Source organism: Diabrotica undecimpunctata, chromosome 3 (genome assembly GCF_040954645.1).
Source record: "Diabrotica undecimpunctata isolate CICGRU chromosome 3, icDiaUnde3, whole genome shotgun sequence".
Taxonomy (NCBI): domain Eukaryota; kingdom Metazoa; phylum Arthropoda; class Insecta; order Coleoptera; family Chrysomelidae; genus Diabrotica; species Diabrotica undecimpunctata.
In genome coordinates, this window is record NC_092805.1 from 172,575,147 (window position 1) to 172,594,244 (window position 19,098).

Here is a 19,098-nt window from a genome sequence, read left to right on the forward strand (position 1 = left end):
TCTGATTTTGTAGCTGATGGTTTAAAACAAATATGTCTTGATTGCTTCTGTTGTGGTGTAACAGCTTGTTTTTTTTTGCTGCAGTTCGGTACCTAAGACTCGATGCTTTAATTCTGCGCCAAGTTGTTGTCTTTCTTCCCGGAAACTGTGACATAATTCTTGCAGTTTTCGCATCTTCAAAAGGATTCTCTTCTAATCTCTCCAAAAGCGTACGATCTTCATGAGCGGTAGATATTTTTGGTCTTCTAGAACCTTGCTTATTTCCGAGAGTTTCTTGTTCTCTCCATCTTTCATTAATATTAAAAACTGTTGTTCTGCTTACGTTAAAATGGTTCGCTACGGCAGATAGTGGCCAATCATTTTCTAATTTCGTTATAATTCTTGCTTTTAGTTCTTTGCTAGCATTTGGAGCTATTTTTTGACAGTATGTAAATAGTATTTATCCTTCAAAATACACTGCTCAATTTTCTACAAAGTACGCTTTAAGAGTCGTATCAGTTTTTTTATGAACCAGCTGTACATGTTCGAAGTAACTAAATATACGGGTTAAAACCCTTTAAATGTAGATCTTTGATCTTAAATCTTTGATATTAAAAAACTAGTACCATGGGTTTTCACCCATATGTTTAGTGGCTTCAAACATATGAATCTAGATAACACTGATGATGTTATTCCAAAAACGTGTTATGATGTAGCCCGATAGGGTTTTTATATAATCATACTTTTTATAAAGAAATTTAAAAAAAATATTTTGTGATACATGATAGACAGTAAACTACAGAAATTCAGTTTCCTTGTGGAGTTTTGTAAACTCTATGTAATTTATAACTCGAAAAATGAAATCTACAATCTTCAGAAAAGTTACATAGGATTTTTGTTTCGAATGATCCAAAAAATATACAGCAATTGTTTAGACAAAACAGTTGATTTTTAAAATTTGTTAGAACAAACTCTTTTTTTGTGGGCGACCTTTTGATCGTTCTGAGACATCTCACGAATGAATTTATGAAAAAAAATCATGGAAATATTTTTTCCAACAAAGCCTTGTCTAGTTATTGATGATTGTGATTTGTTCTATTGGATTTTTAACCTATTTACTTATCCTGCTTGCAGTTGAAAAATTTGTAGTGACAATATAAGACAATATTTCTTCTGGCGCTTTTTATTTACATGTTCTTTTCATCTTCAGTAGTTTTTATCGGGTAAACCTATATAAAGAAATAAAACAAAATATAAAACTTGTCAATTTATATATTCACAATTTTCGATCCACTGACTAATAACTTTTTTAACACACTGTACATTCGAAAAAACGTAAAATTATATTTACAAAGCAGTGATATTTTCTTATTTTTGTTCTCCTTCCATCACAGTTTATCAGAATTTGAAACAAATCAGAATTTTAAAAGTCTTAAAAAAACAACAACAAATCAACAAGGAGATAATTTCGATATCTTATAAAATCGAGATTTGTTTGAAAAACGATCAGTGTACAGAGTCATTCGAAAAATTATAACACTTTTGAGATTTAAATTAATCTCAGTACTGAATCAAGAAATGTGCTCTAGTTAAACAAAAATGTTAATGCATTTATTTATTATGTTGATATAGATATGGTAGGCTAAGTGAAGTGTGTAGTATATTTATCTTATAATTGTATAAAGCACATCTAATGGAGAAGAAAATGTAATGGTTTAAGAATAACCAAAGACGACTACACCATATTCTACATTATGTGGAAGATCATACGATTTTATCCAGAAATTTGATGACACATGGGACATAATCTCATTACAACTGAACATATGCGTGTAGGGTACTACTTAGAAAGGAGAATTTGTGAAAACTTTGATTATTTATGAGTTTAAATCTATAACAGTGGAAGTAATTTATGAACAAATCAATACTCTTGGAATAAATGCTACACAAAACATCATACGAGCATTAAATTTAGTAATTAGACAAAAAATGTAAGAATTAAAAGGAGTCTGCACATTTCTGACTCTTAATTACTATTTAAATGGGAATAAGCCACAATTAAAGGTAAAAATACGTTTATTGAGGTTTCAATTTCCACTTCTGAAATCGTTCTCAAAATACAAACATTAGTAAATTACTAATATTTGTATTTTGAGAACGATTTCCGAAGTGGAAATTGAAACGTCAATAAACGTATTTTTACCTTTAACTGTGACTTATTCCCATTTAAATAGTAATTAATTTAAAATGTCACAAGAAAATAGCTTCAGAACAATATTTCTGACTCTGTTGTTATAAGTACACTCAGCTAACTAGAAATGAAGACACCAGAAGAATGATCATAAGAGTAATAACTGGTGTTGATAATACGTCAGAAAAAATGGACAAGCTGTTGGATTAAGTGATATTTGAAATAAACTGAGTAACTCTAAAAAGAAAACGAATAATTAATTGAAAATGTAGCATGATGAAGGAAACGTTAAAGACTTGGCAACGATGAATAGCAAAAAGTGAAAGATCTAAAAGGAAGAGAGCAAATGAATGGGCAAAAAACTATGGAAGTTTGTGTTTCCATACGAAAATTCCAGTTTATTGGGTAATACAATACATAATCAGACATAATCAAATAACAATAAAGGATATAAAATCAGTGATTTTGTTATTTGTTTTTGGCATATTCTTCTTTAATGATACCAATTAAATATTTTGTACTGACGAAATTAGAAATACAGATATAGTAAAAACAAAATATATTAAAATGTAATTTGTGCTCAAACCCATATCTCAAATGTTTCTAAATCTATAACTCATATCTAAGTGGATCAGTGAATACTTTCTCACCTGCATCTATCACAATGTAGTCTGAGAAATAATGACAACAGAATTGCTGTTTATCATGGCAATATTAGTAAAAACAGTTAAGTTGTTTGGATAGAAAATTTGTTATAGATTTGTATGGTGTTGTATATTTTCGACGAACCCTGTACAATATAATATGTGCTAAAAAATTTGAAACTTTTGATTTATTTAGATTATCGTTAATATGCTTTAAATTTAAAAAGTCTTTTTGTCCTTTTTCTTATCAACGAAAATGGTTAAAAATGAATAATAAATATATTTTTAAAATATTCACATGGAATGTACAAAAAGCACTGGGTAGGATGTTCATCCGTATAAAAAAAATTAAAAAAGACAGCTCCAATCGACGACAGTCAACCTTTTATGTTCTATATACATATTTACAAAAATTTATTTGGTACAACCGTTTTATTTATCAGGTAGCATTATTTTTGAAAAAATTTGACCCAACTTCTCAAGGTGATACAAAACGTAAATCCGGTATACTCTAGAATTGAGTGTTAAAGTCCGATAGAAAAACAACAGCTTTTAAAATCTCACCACTTTTTCTACCAGACTTGGTATCGTTTACCTAATATCAAGTTGTTTTTGTATCGGACTGAAAAACAATGTATTATACACAGAAATTTTGTACAAAATGTTTGCTGACAGGTAATTGAAAATTTCTATTATCATAACACAATTCTTTATAAATATAAATATTATACAATATTTGGGATAATTAATCTATTTTTTGAAAATGTATTTCTGAACCGACAAATTAAGGCTTTAAAAAAAATAAAAGCTGCACAAAAAGCTAAGCCTATGGATCATTTTTGACATTTGCCCAATGAATTACTTTTAAAAATGTTTTGGAAGTATTACATGAATATTTCTTAAAATATTTAGTATAGTTTAAGAATTATCAGATATAGAGAATATTATCATAATAGAGGGAGAGAAGAATCTTATTATAGCAGACTATAAACTTAATTTAGATGTGTCAAATGAGCAGCAGCTGCTTGCAGAAGAAAGTCGAATAAGAATTGCTAAATATTCATAGAAAGAAATTGAAAAAAAAAAAAGAGTTAAAAGTGATCTGCAAGAGCTGAATAATTTATTTCTGACGATAAAACAGAAAGCTGCTATACAAAATTTCCTAAAAAGTCAGTGAAAAAAGTGAATATAAGAAAAAAGCTGAGAAACGTATAAAGAAAAATCAAATATACCATATTGAAGCAAATTACTTATAAAAACTCGATTCGTAATGCTAAAAAAACTGTACCTATCATAATATAAATTTGTTTGATCAAACATATGGCAGAGGCATATGCAAACTTGACCTTTAAAATGAGAATTTTCATCTTGTGTTTTAAGAAGTGTCGAATTGATTCGAATGTAGGTGTCTAGGTGCAGGTTTTGAGTACCTGCAAAGTACTTCAGTCTCACTTTCAGTGGCACTCGACATTCTTTCAGGTGACTCGAAAATGATAACGACCGTGACACTCGGAAATTTTAAACTGTCACTGGGACGTAAAGTTTTTATTTGGGTTTCGACCAAGCGATATAGAAGTTGTGAGTTGTGGTTGGTGTATTGGCGATATTTGACAGTAGAGGAAAGTGTCAAGGTTCAGATATATTTAATGCTTAAAAGAAATTGTCTTAAGAAATTGTGAAAAAAACAAAAACTAAAAAATCAATCAATCTCATTGAAGGATTCAGTCGTAATCTTCAGTTTAGTATTTATATGTAACTGGTCGTTTAGTATTCGAAGGAAAATTAAGGAAAAATTGTTGGAATTGAAAGCAGCGACCCATACAGATGAAAATGGAAGGTTTGAGCAAAAAAATTTGTTTCAAATTGATTTAAGTCCAAAAAAACTTTGGAAAAAACTCAAGAAAAGTGTTGAAAAATTGTTGGAATGGAAAGCAGCGACCCATACAGATGAAAATGGAAGGTTTGAGCAAAAAAATTTGTTTCAAATTGATTTAAGTCCAAAAAAAACTTTGGAAAAAACTCAAGAAAAGTGTTGAAAAATTGTTGGAATGGAAAGCAGCGACCCATACAGATGAAAATGGAAGGTTTGAGCAAAAAAATTTGTTTCAAATTGATTTAAGTCCAAAAAAACTTTGGAAAAGTTCGATCGTTTACTTCCAGTCGGTATTTAAGCTTAAAATCAATTATATATCATACATCTCTTAGTCCCAATGAATGACGTTTTCTAAACAAAGTCCTCAGCATTTGAATGTAAACTTAGGCTTGCTGTACCAGGTTTTGTATTATAAATAAAACCTCTCTATACCACAATATCATTTAAAAAAGTAATTCATTCTTAATCACCAGTTTTATCAACATTATCAAGCTTTATACAAAAATTTCAAACATTTTTGTACTAAAAATGGCTTAATAATCATACTAATCAACCTCTAAATTGTTCACTGTAGTTATTTTTTTATAAACACACAAAAAAGTGATTAGCAGCTACTGAAACCCATTTCCAATTACCCGTCGGCAAAAACAACCTTCACAGATTAGTTCAATTTCGTAACGCTCCCAAATATGTGGTGAGTTTTGTGGCCCTAAGCAACGAAAGGATACAAAACAAATAAAAAAACAAACAAAACACTGAAAAGAATTAATCATACGGGCAAGATTTGTTTTCCATTAGAACTTAGTTTTTGGACCTTTTTTGTTTACTCACACACATTTTTCATTAGGCGGTTCGTTAATTACGACAAAGAATGAAGTCCCTTCAATAAAATATAAAAAAAATTGTAATGTAATAATAACCTATTGTTGTACTGATTTGACACTTAGTGATTTTATTAGAAGTAAAAAAATCTTCGGTTTTTTTTTAAATTTCAATCGTAGTAACAATTAAGTCCAAAAACGAAGTAGTTAAATGAAAAATAAAACCTTATAAACATAAAGCTCTGGTCAAAAAACAGAGTAGAATCTAAAATCTTAACGAATACTTCTTATAAATTCAGCAGTTCTTTTTTAAACACCAGGTTGGTACCTATATCACATAGAAATTGTAGCAGAAATCCGTAATGTCAAAACAAGTTTGAAATTTTGCTCTAAGCTGTGCATTTTAAAAATCTATTCGTTATTAGTTGTTTATTTTATTGCTACTTCGGAGACACTTTTTAATATTTTTCGTAAAAATCTGTTTTTTTATCCGTCGCAATTCATAGATCTCCGTGAGGTGTTTCTTTAAACAATACTAACAAGTTTTTGACTTTTTTGACGTGATTGTGACATCGCTGGCTGTCTAGACATTATTATGTGACATTTAGGCATATAAGGGGCATACCTAAATCGTTTTCCCAGTTTTCACATTCATTTGATAAAAGTTCCATTCTTTTGATGGAAAATCAAAAAATATAAAGTATCATGGATCTTTTCAAGAACAATGTGTAGCTATATTAAAGGGTTTTTAATTGTTATTAACGATTAGATTGAAATTATTACAATAGCTTCTTTCTACATAATATTAAAACCAAAAAGGCATCTATTTATAAGAATCTTGTCGAGAACTTTTTAAAGAAACTATAAAATTGGTGGTGTATATAAAAAAATAACATAATTTAGATCGATTCTCTAATAAGAAGCTGGAAAGATGATACGAAAAGACAATGACAAAGGAGCTGGAAAACATCTTCAAATTTAAGCAAAATAGTTACTAAAACCACCTGCTTACATCATAACACAATCAGTATGTGTTTTACTAGACATTGCTTTGTTATATAACATCTCTGTACAAAGTGGGCAAAGTGAACAGACAAACACAGTAGTAAACAGCACAAAAGTTTGTCATCGCCGTGAATATCTGGAATCTGATAGTAACAATAAAAACGCCTAAACAAATAGGTTTTTTAGAAGCGTAGATCTTTTGGACACTTGGACAGTGATATTACCTATTGTGAAAAACAATATAATTGTAGCATCATAAACAAATTTCTTATGAAATATATAAATCAAGCATTTACCAAACTTATAAGTACTGAAATAACTACAATACATAAATAGTATGTCTTTATCTATTAACATAATAGTGGTGGCTTTCATTTGGTAATACGCAAGTGTTTAGTAATGTAAGCAACCTACAACATTAACGAATAAATAAAAATGCAGAGTTGACGCAAAATTCCAAACAAAATTGAGCAATTTAAAACAAGGAACCACCTATATAAGACTTTAGTGAGTGAATTTTTAATTAGTTGTGTTAATCTTATCTTCAGGTTTAATAATAAAAACGGTTTTTGTATTCGACAACAAATATCTTTTTATTGCATTGAACGCGAGTCTGTTATGACACTTGATAAAAAACTAATATTCTGTATTAAATTGTTTCTTGTGGAAAATTAAACCTTTGTTGTTTATTATTTACTTTATCAAGAATATTGTACTTATATAGTACTATAATCTGTCTTTGTAGTGCCTGATTTTGAATGATATTGACTGTTATGCAATTTCTTATGTTCTTTTTTATTTTCAAATGTGCAGTTTTTTAGTTAAATGGATTTAAATTAAAATCTTGATTAATGAAGAGTCTATTCACACTAATTGGTCTGCTTCAATAAATTTTCGCTATAGTAACATATTAACGTTCTCGTTCCAACACCACTTCGATATCGAAACTTTTCAAGTACCTTATCGAAGGAAGATCGAAGTTGTATCGATAATGTGAACGCTTATTTGAATAGCTCATTTGAAGAATAAATTTATTGAAAAGTCGCAAATATTTAATTTATTTATTGATAAAAATGATATTTTTAATGTTAAAATCTATAGAAATCAATCTATAACCGAGATATTCTGTGGAAACTTTTATAACGTCTGTCAAAGTCTGAGATTTTTAAGAATTTTAAATGTAATATAACATTCAACCATATTTCTATCTCTACGTCTAAAGAAAACAGATTTGGTCGGAAGCAGGACGTATATGTGAACACCGGAAGAGACTATATCGGAACAGAAACAGAGGAGTAGTGTGAATACATCCTAAAGCTCTTAAAAGTGTGTTTTAAGGTTTTAATCAACTTTACAAATATTTGTGATGACGAAGATGTGACTTCTTGGATAAAATATAAACCATTCTTAAGAAACTAATAAAATTGTATTGAATATACTGTAAAAACGTCATAATATAGGGAGGAATTACTTCTAGTGACTCTATAAAACATCCACATACTCATGAGAACAATATCTTCGTCATAGATGAAAAGTAAAAACATAAATATCTAAAATCGAAATTATACAGAACAAACAAAGAGAATATGACTAGAAAAGTTCTGGCAAACATTAAAGTAAAGATTAACATTGAGCAACAATACAAAAAACTGAATACAAACAATGGCAGTAAGACTTGTTTTGATAGACGTAAACTATAAACACAATGAAGAAACACAACAAAAAGTCATGTTTTAGAGAAAAGCAATACTTAGGTATAACCAAACCGGGCAATACCAACAGTTAAGCTTTATATGAATTATTTTATAATTCTAAAATTGTCTGATGTATGGGTTTCAGACTATAGATACAACGCTGGAAACTAGAGACGAAAAAAATCAGTTTATTTATACATCTAATAATCCTTAGTGAATATGCAGGGAAGAAGAGAAAATTGAAGATAACCACCAGCATAGGAAGAACAAGAATGTGGTTGAGAAACCTGAGGAATGCTTCGTTTGTAGTCCTATTTAACTGTTCCGAGCAGTAGCTTTCAGGGTCAGATTTGCCATGAAGGCAGCCAATTATTGTAGCGGAGATGACATATGAAGAAGTGACTCTAGCAGGACAAAGTATTATATGTACCTTAGAAGAAGACCCACATATCTCAAAATGTGATAATGCTGCATAAATCTCGCTTCAATAATTGACTAAAATATGTATCGATCTGAAAAGATCTGGAAGGCTTTCCTGATTTCGTTAATACTAAATTTTTTAAACAGTGAACAAAATGGTGTACATTTATGATTCACCTTCACGTGCTACCTTCAGCTCATATGAACGTTTTCAGAAGATCAGCAGTCACATTTAATTTAGAACGAATTAGAAATGAAGACATCAGAAAATTATCAAAAGGTAATTACTGTAATTAACAATATACGCCAAAACAGTTCAATGGTAGGGACCAGTAAACAGAAGGTGTGAAGATTGAATACCAAAACGCATTATAAACTGAAAAGCAACAGTAAGAATCAGATGCAAACACCCAACAAAAGGACACCTGGCTACGGAGATAACTAAAATTTTGGGGAAACAGATCCGAGAATGGCCGACTGGAAGATAGAACAGTAGGAACCCGAAGACGACCACATTTTTCGTTGTAGACCGGGTGAGCTGGTCTATAAGTAGAGCTTTCAAACTACAAGAGCCTTCAAGGGAATCACTAAAAAAAAAGTAGAAAAATGCCAAGAACCAAAAAAAAACCAAACATTTTTTTAGTCAAACAAAATACTGGTCACTCAAATTAAAAATGCTAAATTAAGCTGGCTATAAACAAATAGCCTCAATAACCTCAATGCAGATTAAACTTCAGGAAGAAAGAATTCCTGGTCGCGACAGCTTACACACAATAGTGATATTTATATGTATTCAGAGTTAAGAAAGTGATGCGCAACGGGATAGTATGGTCCAAGAGGCACATAGAATATAGAAAAGATGGTGAAAAGATAGTAATAAGACTGATAGTTATATGAAAACAATACCACAATTGAGATAAGTTACCATGTGTCAGTGCCATAGATTAGGAATGCAATTAGTTGAATTAAATGCAAAAATAACGAAGGCAAACAGATATCCAACAGAAAAATGAAATACTAAAAGAGGAAATGTTGTACATTAATAAAAATAAGTCTACCGATATATTATTTAAAATCATTAAAAAATCCGAATTGACCAAAACATTATAAAAGACACCCAAGAAGACAATCCACAAACAACACTTGACTACACCATACTAAATCTAAGTTTTAAACCAAAAAAAGATATTTTCTGAAGACAAGGAAAATTTTAAAGCAGTCCCAAATTGTATGCTAGCTTCAATAAGAGAAAAAAAAACAGCCAGAAAAAAACTAAAGGAACCATGTGCCTAACAACCTAAAAAAAACCTGTACAGCAATAAATACTTATTGAAAGAACCTTATTGTCTAGCTTCTGTTGCTTCAACGTCTTGTGTAAAGACAATATCAGATTCATGAACAGAAATATGCCATTTTAGGATTAATGAGCCCTTCATAAATTGAGATATTTAGCATGCTCGCATAAATGAATAGCACTTGGTGCTAATTGAAAAAAAATCCAGTAATTTTTCGAGTGCTGAAAGCATATTTGATGGAAATTATCAAATAAGCAGCCTTGATAAGTAGAAATCAAAAAGGCTGAAAATAGTGTAATTGAAACACAAATAAGTAGTGTCGATAAAGTAAATAATAGCAAAAGAAAAATGGTACATCAGACAAAATATTGTTATAAACAAAAATGCTCACAAATGAAAGATAGCCTAAAAAACCTCCCTGTGAAGTAACAATAACCAAAATCAATACTTAACAGTAAATAATAGCAGAACAAATTATCAAAATAATGAAAAAAATAACGGGATTGTCATCTAGTTGAGTTTATTAGTTAATTAATGCCATCTACAAATAATTATACTAATTGTTCGGCAAAAACAAAAGATAGTACAATAGCAATATCAAAAAAGTCTGTAGGAACAAGTTTTCAAATTTTTAAAAAATAAATCACTTTTTAATTCGTTCAAACTATTAGAAATGCCCTGAATTAAACTAGACAAATAAATACTTGTTTATACAGTCATCAAAAACAAACTGATATACCAGTTTTTTTGTAAATTATCGCTACGGAATAGAAATTCGAATTAATATAAATAAATAAATATGAAAGTATCAAATTCGAATCTTCTAACGAAATATATTAAAAGTTTGCGTTTGTATATTAAAAGTTAAAAATCTGATTTAAACCTTAAGATAAGATCAAATATCTGTGTACGACTGAGATTATTTTATTAAATAATTAATGTAACTTACTACAACGGTTTCCTTGTTTTAAAGAAGGCCAAATTTCGGTGCATGACAAATAAATGAAAAGTTAAAAGGACTTCAAAGCCATACCTGATGCTCGTCAAGAAACAAAACCGAGACATTGAGTCTTATGTACACATAAAAAATTTTCACAGCTGCGGCACATCAATGTCTTGTGCCACAAAAAGCGGTTCTCACATATGCGTCAGGGGGGCCAAGGGTCCTTGAGCCATGGGGTCGGGGGAGCTGCTGTACTGGTGTTGCATATGTTGAACTCCTCCGTCGGTTGGCAGGTACATGGAAATCATCTGGCGCAGATCGCCCTGCTGCGGTTGTCCGACGTATTCCCGCTTGATTCCTCCAGGGGTCGGCGTGTGGAGGCCAGAACTTGGACTCACGGGCTCCGATTTTATACTAGAACCAGAAGGACTATGCGATGAGCCGGCTTGGTGCATACCGTAAGGAGATCCCGCACTGTTTGGTACCGTTGTCGTGTAGGAACCGTAGCCTCCGTTCATGTAGTTGTGCTGCATCTGACTCATGTCGTATCTGGGGTAGTTTGCGGTACCATATTGTTGTTGGTAGGCGCTGGGATCATGCATCATGTAGCCGTTGGGCATGTATCCATTAGGCATTTGGTACATTTCTCTAGCTGCAGCTACTTGTTGTACTGAAGGAGGAGCAGATCGTGAGGGATCCGAACTTGGGAGCAACGTTGAGCCTCCTAATGGATACTTATCTTTCTTTAATAACGTTTTTGTCTTACGTCTAGGCCGGTATTTGTAGTCGGGATGTTCTTTCATATGTACTGCTCGTAATCGTTTCGCTTCGTCTATGAAAGGCCTTTTTTCTGATTCGCTTAGTAGTTTCCACTCAGCGCCTAGTCTTTTTGATATTTCCGAATTGTGCATTTTGGGGTTTTCTTGTGCCATTTTCCTCCGTTGTCCCCTGGACCACACCATAAAGGCATTCATCGGTCGCTTTACCCGTTCCATATTCTGCGCTTTCGACGAATTATTGTTGTTATTATTTTGTTGTTGTGGCTGATGAGAGGGTTGTTGATGGTGATTTTGCGATTGGTGCTGATGTTGGTGGTGTATTTGTGGTCCTTGGGGCTGATGATGGATTTGGTGTGGATGTTGCGTTAATCCGTGCATCGGAGCTTGACTTAAAGCACTAAGAGAACCGTAATTTTGTAAAGAATGATGCGGAGGAATGTTCCCATGTAAATTACCTCCTTTGAGGTCCGTTTCCATTGTCAACATGTCTTCCGTTGGAGCAAACAGTTTGCTGGTTTTCACAACACACTTGTAACACACAAAAACTCACGGACACTCCGCACTGAACAGCGGCACACTCTATTATGACTAACCAATGTGCTGGTGCGTGGTCGCGTCCCCACCAACCGGTTTGATTGACAGAACCGCCTGCCATGTTTTGCGTGGGCCAATGGTGCGCAAGTCCGCTTGCCGGCTACGCCTCCGAGGGGCCCCCACTATAGAACACCGCTGCGCGCAAGTCGTCAACTAATTACTCGCGATTGCTAATTATACCTAGAGGGTATTTTTACTGTACGGAGCAATAATAATTAATTAATACGGGGCGCATCATTTCGTGTTCAAAAATCTCTAATTAATGAAGGTACTGGGATTTAGCAAAAGGAATTGCTGCTACTGCTTCATCTTTTTTATTTTATTAATTTTGCGATGGAGATGGTGAACGACGGAGGAAAAGAGAGCTTTAGTGTAATTGGGGCATGTAAATATTTTGACAATGGCCCACTAGATGTGAATGAAAGGGTTTTTTCACGCCGTCGTTGTTGAGGTTAAGAGTTCAGGCTAATTGATGAAAAATACGAAAGGTTTCTACAATTTTTTCGCTTTGTTTATTTCTTGAACAAGTCAAGCGTGCGAACCGACGAATTGTTACTTTAAAAAACAATAATTGAATCTATTAATATTATATTGATAGGAATGATAGGGGAGAATTTTAATCGCTATAGTTTATTTGAGGTTATTCTTTCCTTTTATAGTTCGTGATAAACAATTGCAATTTTGACGTTATAAAAAACTACTTTTGAATATTTAGATTCTTTTGTTATTTCGGGGAGTCTGGTTTAATATATTTATTGATTTATTATTCGCTATTCTTTTTTTTAACTATTGTGTCAAATTCATTTTGAGTTGATGTTTGATATCTATTTACTAGCTTTTTTATTTAACAATTTCTTATGTACTTCATTTTGTTCTTTGTTTAAAAGTTTCGTTTGGTTTTTGGTATAATATCTTTATTTTTTGTCTCTAAATTTGTGTTCAGATTTCGTTTTCCTTTGGGTTTGTATTGGTTATTTGTATATTTGTTTGATTTTTATCCATAGTATTTTAATATTTAATTACTTCTATACCAAACTTCTTTTCTAAACCAGTTTGTAATTATTCGGCGGTCGTTGTTATATTGCGAACATAAGTCAAGTAGTTGTGTTGTTTATTTCTGTTTTCCATGATCAAGTATGCAATTGTTGCCGAAATTCGTGGATCCACGGCAATGCCGGAAATGTGAGAGTAGTATATTCGTATTCATCTTAAAAAACGTTGAAAAAAGACAGAATTTTATCCAATATTTGATATTATTCCATTTGTTCCATATTTATTTCAATTGATATTTATATTATTATATACAGATTTAACGTGAAAAGATATGTTTATAGTTTATTGTAATAGATTTTTTTTAAATAAATTTTTACCTGAACATGATATTGAGTTTTATCTACTAGATAATGAGTTTTACCAAGAATATTTACAAAGTATTTGGAGAGGTTTTATGTTGTACAACCAACATTACTGATAATTGTACGAAGTGGAATATTTTCTTAATGCAGTTTGGTAGGTGCTTAAATATATGAAGCAACGCCAATAGTAATACTGAATGAGATATTAGTCCTTTAAATGAAGTGTTGTTGTTAAATATCATTCCGAAAATCTGAGAAAGAATCAAAAATATTTTAGAAAAAATTAATTATTATTCATCGGCACTTTAGATGCTCTTTAAATTGGCAACATTAGCTTACATAACACTAGCACAATCAATAACAACAATAATCTTATTAATTAAAATATAACAAATATAATTATGGTGAGTCGCCTAATATTGGATACATTTTTTTCAACCTCTATTTAAAAAAGAATCAAATTTTGTGTTGTTCTAAGTAATTTGCTGGTATAACTATGTATTATCTTGTGCTAGAATTGAAATAATTCTAGAAGATACCTTTAGGCGATGATAAAACGTTAATCAAAATAGTCGCCTAATACAAGGTAAATAGTGACTATCCATCCATACAAAATTCGCAAATGAAATTATTGTTACCTTCATCTCCACCGCAAGCTTCATGACACCATTTGTAGGATTTACAGCATGTATCCATTGTTGCTCAGCTTTGTCGGAAGAATAAAATCCAAAGCAATAGATACATTATACATCCTCTTCTTATTGATTCTCGTCATCTTCAGAATCAACTAATGGTATTTCTTGCTCAGACTCTGATGAATCCGAGGAAATGACTCCTGATACCTTTTATTTTTGAATTAAATTTTTTGCTTGAGTTCTTTACTTCAATGGATGCCAGCATATATGTTCTGTTTCGTTTTTTTAATTCTCTGCTTTTATTAGAGTCAAATTTACTGCTTTCTTAACCCCACTTGCAGTTTTAGGCGATTATGTTTCTTCAACAGCTTTTTTTTATGCGATGGCCCAGTAATTAAAGCAGCTGCACCAGAGTTCTTTCATTTAATTCCTAATGTACCAGGTAAAACAGGTCAGTTGGTTTTACAAAGTTACTTATTTTATCGGATTAGCCAAGCGGGCTGAGCGGCTGGCTTCTCCTTTGCTTCAATGCGAGAGATGTCAGTTCGATCCCCAGCTCGGTGTGCAGAAAACAAAAAGGCTAACGCAGCAGTTTAAAATTCTAAAATGAATCTGCGGCTTAGTCTAGAATATGCTGGTATCTGATCGGCCTATGGTGGAGCAGTACGGCAAGAGATAAGGGCTTGCGGCTAGGTGATACTCCTCCATAGATCCCTACCGGAAGGGCGTCGAACGCCTAAATACCGGGTATATATATATATATATATATATATATATATATATATATATATATATATATATATATATATACTTATTTTATCAACCGTAGTAGTTATTTCAGCAGGTTGTACAGAAACCTCTTGTAGAATGACCATTTGTTATGGTTTCTCAATACTATTTGGAGATTTATTCTCATTGTTACTATTGTCATATATACAAGAGAAGTTTCTAACTTGCCATGGATTGCAAAATCTTTTGTAACGAAACAAATCTCTCCCCAATGGTATAATGCCATATTTTCGAAAACCATGCAAAGAAATTTTTATTGATAGTGTCCTCTTTTCCGAACAAAGCCTCAATCTTTTGAGAAATTGTTCTGCTAGGGTTATATTTCTTAACCAGTTTTAGATTTGTTGGCAATAATATGCGTCTAAATGTCCCATAAAAGCTACATTTAAAGGTTGTATATTATGAGTTGAGTGTAGAGGCATATTACAATGATATTATTTTCTCATGATATCCAAGTTTATTGTATGTGAATAGTGTCACACAGAAAAATGACAGCTTGCAATTGCTCCAAGAGGTGCTCTCCATATAATCAGCTCTGCTTTAAAAATTTTTCACGGGAAGATTATCATTGGGTGAATGTAATGCCCATTTGCATATTACAACTGTGATAAGCGAACCTCTTTCCACAGTTGATAATGCTCCAATCTGTTTTTTTACCTTTTGAGCCTAGAACTTTAGTATGCTTGTGTTGAACCTGCTGGTATTCCGGACTTATCAACATTATAAATCTCGCTTGGATTAAATTTTACCTTATTTAGTTCCGGTTCCAGAACATCATTAAGTTTCTTAAGATAGTAAATCTTTTGACCCTAGCTGCAGATATACCTTGTGCCGTTCGAAAGAAATATTCTTGTTATGCTTTAAAAATTCCTTAGCCATTTTCTCTCTGAAGTAGCCTTCATGCAGAAAGGCTAGACGACGAAGATCTGTTGACGTTAAACCATAAAACCTTTCAAATTCCAAGATGTATGCAACCAACTCTTTTTTTAATGCTTCGGGACACACTGGCTTTACGACCTAGAGTTGATTTTTCGAACTATTCCAGTGGATTTTCTTTCTTACAATAATATTCTAATGTAGATTTCGGTACATCGTATGATTTCGCCAATTTCAAATATCCTATCTACTTATTTAGTAGGTATAGCTGAAATTGCAGAGGACATGTTTGCTTTATTCAAAACAAAACAAAATTTATTCATAAGCTTTATTCATAACAAAAGCGTTCTTCACTACAGATACATAAAAACGTTTCTTATGTAGGATATCCAATATTGAGACTATTTTTATGTCCCATATTAGGCACATTTCTAAATTGCAAATTAGAATTTTTACAAGATAAACAGACAAAGATTTCAATACTAAAACTACATAAATATGTCAACTTTAGCATGCATTACACTACCGAATAAAAACATTTAAAGTTTTTACTTTATTATCTGAAATATTTTCAGCACTAAAAATAAGTAAACACAAACAATTTATGGATGTGCGGTTCACTAAATTGCCAATTATGCTAAGATAGTTGATCTTTATGTTTTACAACGACTTCTACACTAAGTTTTGAACCATAATCTAGCCTTCCGTGGATAAATGGTACCTTTTATTCCATTTGTTTTTGAAATATTTAGCTATTAAATATAAGGCACTATCCTAATATTAGGCAATCTTCTATGATTGCCATGCATTAATATCATATTTCCGAAAAAATGTAAAAAATGGTCACTAGATATAACAGATATAACTAGATATAACATAAATGTTGAATAAAAATCAACAAAAACATCCAATAAATATTTTTTTAAATTCAGACTTTACATGAATCGATTTACATCTATTTCTAGCTCTTCATGCATTTTTATCTAAGTTTCTGTCCCTAATTTCTCTTTCTACGTCTTTTATCCAGCTACTGCTTGGTCTTTCACGTTGTCTGTTTCTCGAACGTATCCAATTTAACAGCTGCTTTGGCAGTCTATCTTCTGTCTTCCTCTGTACATGACCATTATATATAAGCTATTTTGTTCTAATATCGTCTATAATTCTGTAATCTACTTTCATTATTGCTCTGTATAATTATTTTTTATTCGTTCTTTCCTGGACTTTCCTGCGGATCATCGCCAAAAGTCTGTTCCAGTATTTCTTTGTCTTGACTTCACTGCTATAAGTAATAATGCTCCGGATTGTGGTGTTATATATTTTTTGTTTATTGGCTTTCGATATCTTCTTATCCCAAACGACTCCATTTAGTATCGATATTACTCTCTAACCTTGTATGTTTCTGTATCTTATTGTATAGTTCATTGTCCATTGTGCTACCATTCGTAATATGTAAGCCTAGATATTTATAGTTTTCACAATGTCTAATGTATTCTCCACTTTGTTATATTAGGTATTGTTGCATTCCTCCTATTTAGGTACATAGTTTCTGTTTTATCTACTTTCACTTCCAGTCCCCCGTTACTATTTTATTCTTCTACGAGTTTTTGACGAGTATTTCAGATCGTTGTAGTCCAATGCCATCACTATCTGGTTTTATTGTTGTTTAGTAGAATGCCCATTCCTTCACATCTTCTTTTCCATATCTTCAATGCCTGTTTACGGTAAATTTTAAAAATTTGGTGATTTTTGTGTGTATAGTCCTTATTTTTCCTAAATCCTAAAACAACCAACTTGTATCAATGTTGTATGAAAGGCGTTTCATAGCATAGAAGTATATATTAGAAGTTCAGTAGTAATTTAAACATATTTGGATTTTCCTACTACGAGATGGTGGTCGGAATATATGCCACATCTGTGGTGTATTCATACAGCTTCTACTTAGGTTTGAAATTTTTCATTTACTTTTATATATAGTCTACTATCGATCTTCATCCTTAAGCATTTCATGTGTATTTATAAATATCTTTATATCTAAAGAACATTTCGTGATTTTTAATTTGTTATTGGTAGTTTTTCGCTTGGTAGATTTGTTATTGGTAGATTCTTGGCGTGGATTTGTTATTGGTAGATTCGCTTAGATTCGCTTAGTCCGAGATAATCAGACAACTGAAATACAAAGAAGGATAGGTCTCACATGGGCTGCCTTTGGTAGATTCAATAACATTTTCAAGTCTATTATCCCAGTTTGTTTAAAAAGAAAGGTTTTTAACCAGTGCGTTTTACCGGTTCTTACATATGGTGCAGAAACATTGACTCTGACAAAAAGAACAATAGATAAAAGAAGAGACGCGCTATGGGAAGATCAATATTAGGTATTACCATCAGATATAAAGTACAAAACCTAAAATAAGAAGAAGAACAGGAGTCACAGATGCAGTTGAAAAAATAGCCATGGCTAAATGGGCTTGGGCCGGACATGTTGCCAGATTAACGGATGATGGATGGATCAAAAAGATTCTGGAATGGCGACCAAGACAAGAGGTATATCGAAGCAGAGGACGACCACCGACTAGATGGACGGATGATATCAAGCGCATCACCACAAACTGGATGCAAGAAGCTCAAGATAGAAATAGGTGGAAAATTTTACGGGAGGCCTACGTTCAGCAGTGGACAAATATAGGCTAAATGATGATGATGATGATGAGTTTTTCGTGTAGTTTTCTATTCTTATATTATTTCTACAATGGAAGTAGACAAAGCCAGTTTATTCCTTGTGACTTCGTATATTTTATTGCAGAATAGATAATTTCACAAGGGCGTAAAACAGGTAGAAATTAAGTGGAAAATGATGGAAGCAATTTTAACAACAACACGAGAAGAAATAATAATTTACACAGCTAAAAGAAAACTGAACCATGGATGACTAAATGTATTCTTCAATTGATCGGGGAACGAATGCATGAAAACAAAGATCACACAATCTATAGAAAAATGCAGAACCAAATTAAGAAATAAAAGAAAAAAAAAATAAAAAAAAAGCGTAATGAGGTTTCAAACTTTTTGGGTAAAGCGCAATTTAGGGTATAGCCTACAACATCGATGGATGTAAGTATGTATCTGGAATTACGAACTATAAAGAGACCACCTGCAATCGACATTCAGTTTTTGTGGCGAGATTGGCCGTGGATGAGAGTTCCAACAA

General features: G+C 32.0%; 1 protein-coding gene across 1 annotated transcript; it reads right to left on the reverse strand.

Moving 5' to 3' along the window:
- Window positions 1-1,235: 1,235 nt before the first annotated feature.
- SoxN (SRY-box transcription factor soxNeuro) lies at window positions 1,236-12,248 on the reverse strand. Its single transcript, XM_072527603.1, has one exon. It carries the CDS (start codon window positions 12,128-12,130, stop codon window positions 11,060-11,062), a length of 1,071 nt encoding a protein of 356 aa, XP_072383704.1. The 5' UTR covers window positions 12,131-12,248; the 3' UTR covers window positions 1,236-11,059.
- Window positions 12,249-19,098: the final 6,850 nt, after the last annotated feature.